The 3,589-nt window shown below is 42.5% G+C and overlaps 1 protein-coding gene across 1 annotated transcript; it reads left to right on the top strand.

The window, feature by feature from the left end:
* The first annotated feature begins 2,037 nt into the window (after positions 1-2,037).
* On the top strand, positions 2,038-3,159 carry LOC138883509 (uncharacterized). The gene is made up of 2 exons (XM_070164200.1): positions 2,038-2,575; positions 2,864-3,159. The coding sequence occupies exons 1-2, from the start codon at positions 2,038-2,040 to the stop codon at positions 3,157-3,159; spliced, it is 834 nt and encodes a 277-aa protein (XP_070020301.1).
* Positions 3,160-3,589: the final 430 nt, after the last annotated feature.

Raw genomic sequence — 3,589 nt, forward strand, 5'->3', positions numbered from 1 at the left:
TCTAAAACTCACCCGAGCCCTCGGAGCTCCAAACCAAACATGCACACAACCTAAAAACATCATACGGATTTGCTCGTGCATTCAAATCACCAAAATAACATCAACAACTATGAATTTAGCATCAAAATTATGAAATCACTTAAGAACATCAAATTTTTCAATTATCTCAAAGAAGGTCTGATTCACGTCAATTCAAGTCCGTTTCTTACCAAATTTCACAGACTCAACTTAATTCACATATAAGACCTATACCAGGCTCCAAAACATGAATGCGGGTTCGATACTATCAAATTTCAAACACATTTCATTTTCAAAAACTCATAAAGATTCCAGAAAATAATTTTCTTTAAAAACTCATTTCTCGGGCTTGGGACCTCGGAATCCGATTCCGGGCATACGCCCAAGTGCCATATTTTTCTACGGACCCTCCGGAACCGTCAAATCATAGATCCGGGTCCGTTTACCCAAAAATGTTGACTGAAGTCAACTTAAATTCATTTTAAAGGCAAAATTCATCATTAGATTTTCACATAATGGCTTTCTGGCTACGCGTTCGGACTGCGTACGTAAATTGAGGTGAGACAGAAAGAGGTTTTTAAGGCCTCAAAACACAGAATTTATTTCTAAAACGAGTGATGACCTTTTAAGTCATCACAAGTTCAAACCGGTCAAACAAAAAAGGAGGCCCCAGTCCGAGGTGAAGAATGCATTTATAAAGGACGAGGTAACCAAACATCTTAAATAGGGTCTATTCGGGAAGTAAAATAACCCGAATGGTTGGCTAACGTAGTTGTAATTCCTAAAAAAGGAAACAAACTTAGAATGTGCGTTTATTACAAGGATTTAAACAAAGCATGCCCAAAAGACTCTTTTCCATTGCCTAACATCAATCGTATGATCGATTCCACGGCCGGTCATAAGATCCTAACTTTTCTCTACACCGACCACAGGTACAATCAAATTTAAATTAATCCGAAGGATCAGGAAAAGACCTCGTTTATCACCAAGTTTGGAACTTATTGTTACAACGTAATGCCCTTCGGGCTAAAAAATGCAGGAGCTACGTACCAACGCCTAGTTAACAAAATGTTCGAGGAACAGATAGGTAAATCGATGGAAGTTTACATTGATGATATGTCGGTTAAGTCCCTGCGCCAAAGGACCATTTAACTCATTTGTAGGAAACATTCAAAATCTTGAGGAAGTACAACATGAAGCTTAACCCAAAAAAATGTGCCTTTAAAGTCTGCTCGGGTAAGTTCCTCGGCTTCATGGTGTCGAATCGGGGCATCGAAATTAATCCCGACAAAATCAAGGCCATCGAGGATATCACAATTGTAGATAGTGTCAAGGCCGTACAAAGGCTAACCGGTCAAATAGCCGCCTTGGGTCGATTCATTTTAAGGTCATCGGATCAAAGTCATAGGGTTTTTTTCCTTGCTCAAAAAGAAAAAGGATTTTGCGTGGATCCCGTAATGGCAGCAAGCCTTAGAAGAACTGAAGCGATACTTATCGAGCCCGCCTTTGCTTTACACCCCAAAGGTAGATGAAAAGCTTTACTTATATTTGACAGTATCCGAGATAGCGGTAAGTAGGTACTCTCACTTAGAAAAATTAGCACTTGCATTGAGAAGGGCATCTAGAAAGCTAAAGCCATATTTTCAGTGTCATCCTATATGTGTATTAACAACTTACCCACTTCGAAATGTTCTGCATAAGCCCGAACTATCGGGCCGGTTGGCCAAATGGGCCGTCAAACTTAGCGAGTACGATATCGAATATCAACCCCAAACCGCCATCAAGTCTCAAATCCTAGCTTCATGGTCGATTTTGCACCAACCCTCATACCCGAAGTGGAGAAATAACTCCTGCTAATATCGGGTACATCATCGGGGGTATGGACCCTTTTCACGGACGGTTGCCTCGAATGTGAAAGGGTTCGGGCTTGGCATTGTCTTGAAGCCACCTACGGGTAGTGCTATTGGACAATCTATCAAAACTCCTAGGTTGACTAATAATGAGGCCGAGTATGAGGCCATGATTGCAGGTCTCGAGCTAGATAAGAGCTTGGGAGCAGAAGTCATTGAAGCCAAGTGCGAGTCATTGTTGGTGGTAAACCAAGTAAACAAAATTTTTGAAGTTCGAGAGGATAGGATGCAACGATACTTGGATAAGCTACAGGTAACATTACATCGCTTCAAGGTATGGACTCTGGATCATGTACCTCGAGAACAAAATAGTGAGGCCGATGCACTTGCTAATTTAGGATCCTCAATCGAAGAAGATGATATCGTCCCGAGGACTGTCGTCCAATTATCGAGGTCTGTGGTTGAAGAGGGTCATGCCGAGATAAATTATACAAGCTTGACTTGGGATTGGAGGAATAAGTATATCGATTATTTGAAGGATAGAAAACTCCCGTCGGACCATAAAGAATCGAGGGCCCTACGAACCAAGACTGTTAGGTTCGCGTTAGATGAAGATGGAACATTGTACAGGAGAATGTTCGATGGGCCATTGGCGGTATGTTTGGGGCCAGGGGACACCGATTATGTTCTACGAGAAATCCACGAAGGTACTTATGGGAACCACTCCGGTGCCGAGTCTTTGATTCGCAAAATTATTAGAGCAGGGTATTACTAGGACAACATGGAAAAAGATACTAAGGAGTTTGTCAAAAAATGTGATAAGTGCCAACGGTTTCCATCGATGATCCATTAGCCCAGAGAACAACTCCACTCAGTCCTATCCCCGTGGCCTTTCATGAAACGGGGGATGGACATAGTCGGCCCCCTACGAATGGCCCCAGGTAAAGCTAAATTTGTTTTGTTTATGACTAATTATTTTTCTAAATGGGTGGAAGCACAGGCCTTCGAGAAGGTCAGAGAAAAGGAAGTTATTGACTTCATCTGGGACCACATCATGTGTCGGTTCAGGATGCCTGTCGAGATTGTATGTGACATTGGAAAACAATTCATCGGCAGCAAGGTGACGGAGTTTCTCGAAGCACATAAAATAAAGAGGATCTTATCAACACTGTATCACCCAACTGGAAATGGACAGGCCGAATCAACAAACAAAACTTTCATTCAAAACCTGAAGAAAAGGTTGGACGATGCAAAGGTAAAATGGAGAGAAGTTCTACCCGAGGTCCTTTGAGCATATCGAACAACATCGAAGTCTAGCACATGGGCTACTCCGTTCTCTTTAGTTTATGGCTCCGAGGCCCTTATCCCTGTCGAGGTCGGAGAACCCAGTGCCAGGTTTTGACATGCATCGGAGGAGTTAAATCACGAGGCTATGAATACTAGCCTCGAGCTATTAGATGAAAAACGAGACACAACACTTGTTCGGATGGTCACGCAAAAGCAAAGAATCGAGAGATACTACAATAGAAGGACCAACCTTCGACACTTTGGAGTCAGGGACTTAGTTCTACGAATAGTCACTCTCAATACTCGAGACCCAAATGAAGGGAAACTAGTCCCGAATTGGGAAAGACCGTACCGAGTCCTCGGAGTTGTCGGCAAAGGATCTTACAAACTTGGCATGATGGAAGGCGGGCAATTGTCAAACAATTGGAACATAT

The sequence above is a fragment of the Nicotiana sylvestris genome, chromosome 12 (assembly GCF_000393655.2).
Source record: "Nicotiana sylvestris chromosome 12, ASM39365v2, whole genome shotgun sequence".
Lineage (NCBI taxonomy): Eukaryota > Viridiplantae > Streptophyta > Magnoliopsida > Solanales > Solanaceae > Nicotiana > Nicotiana sylvestris.

What these genes read in the sequence shown, in the direction of transcription:
- LOC138883509 (XM_070164200.1), top strand. Translation starts at nt 2,038, where the DNA reads ATGATTGCAGGTCTCGAGCTAGATAAGAGCTTGGGAGCAGAAGTCATT. An exon ending in TCTACGAGAAATCCACGAAG is followed by an intron (nt 2,576 to 2,863) that starts GTACTTATGGGA and finishes AATGGGTGGAAG; the next exon opens with CACAGGCCTTCGAGAAGGTC.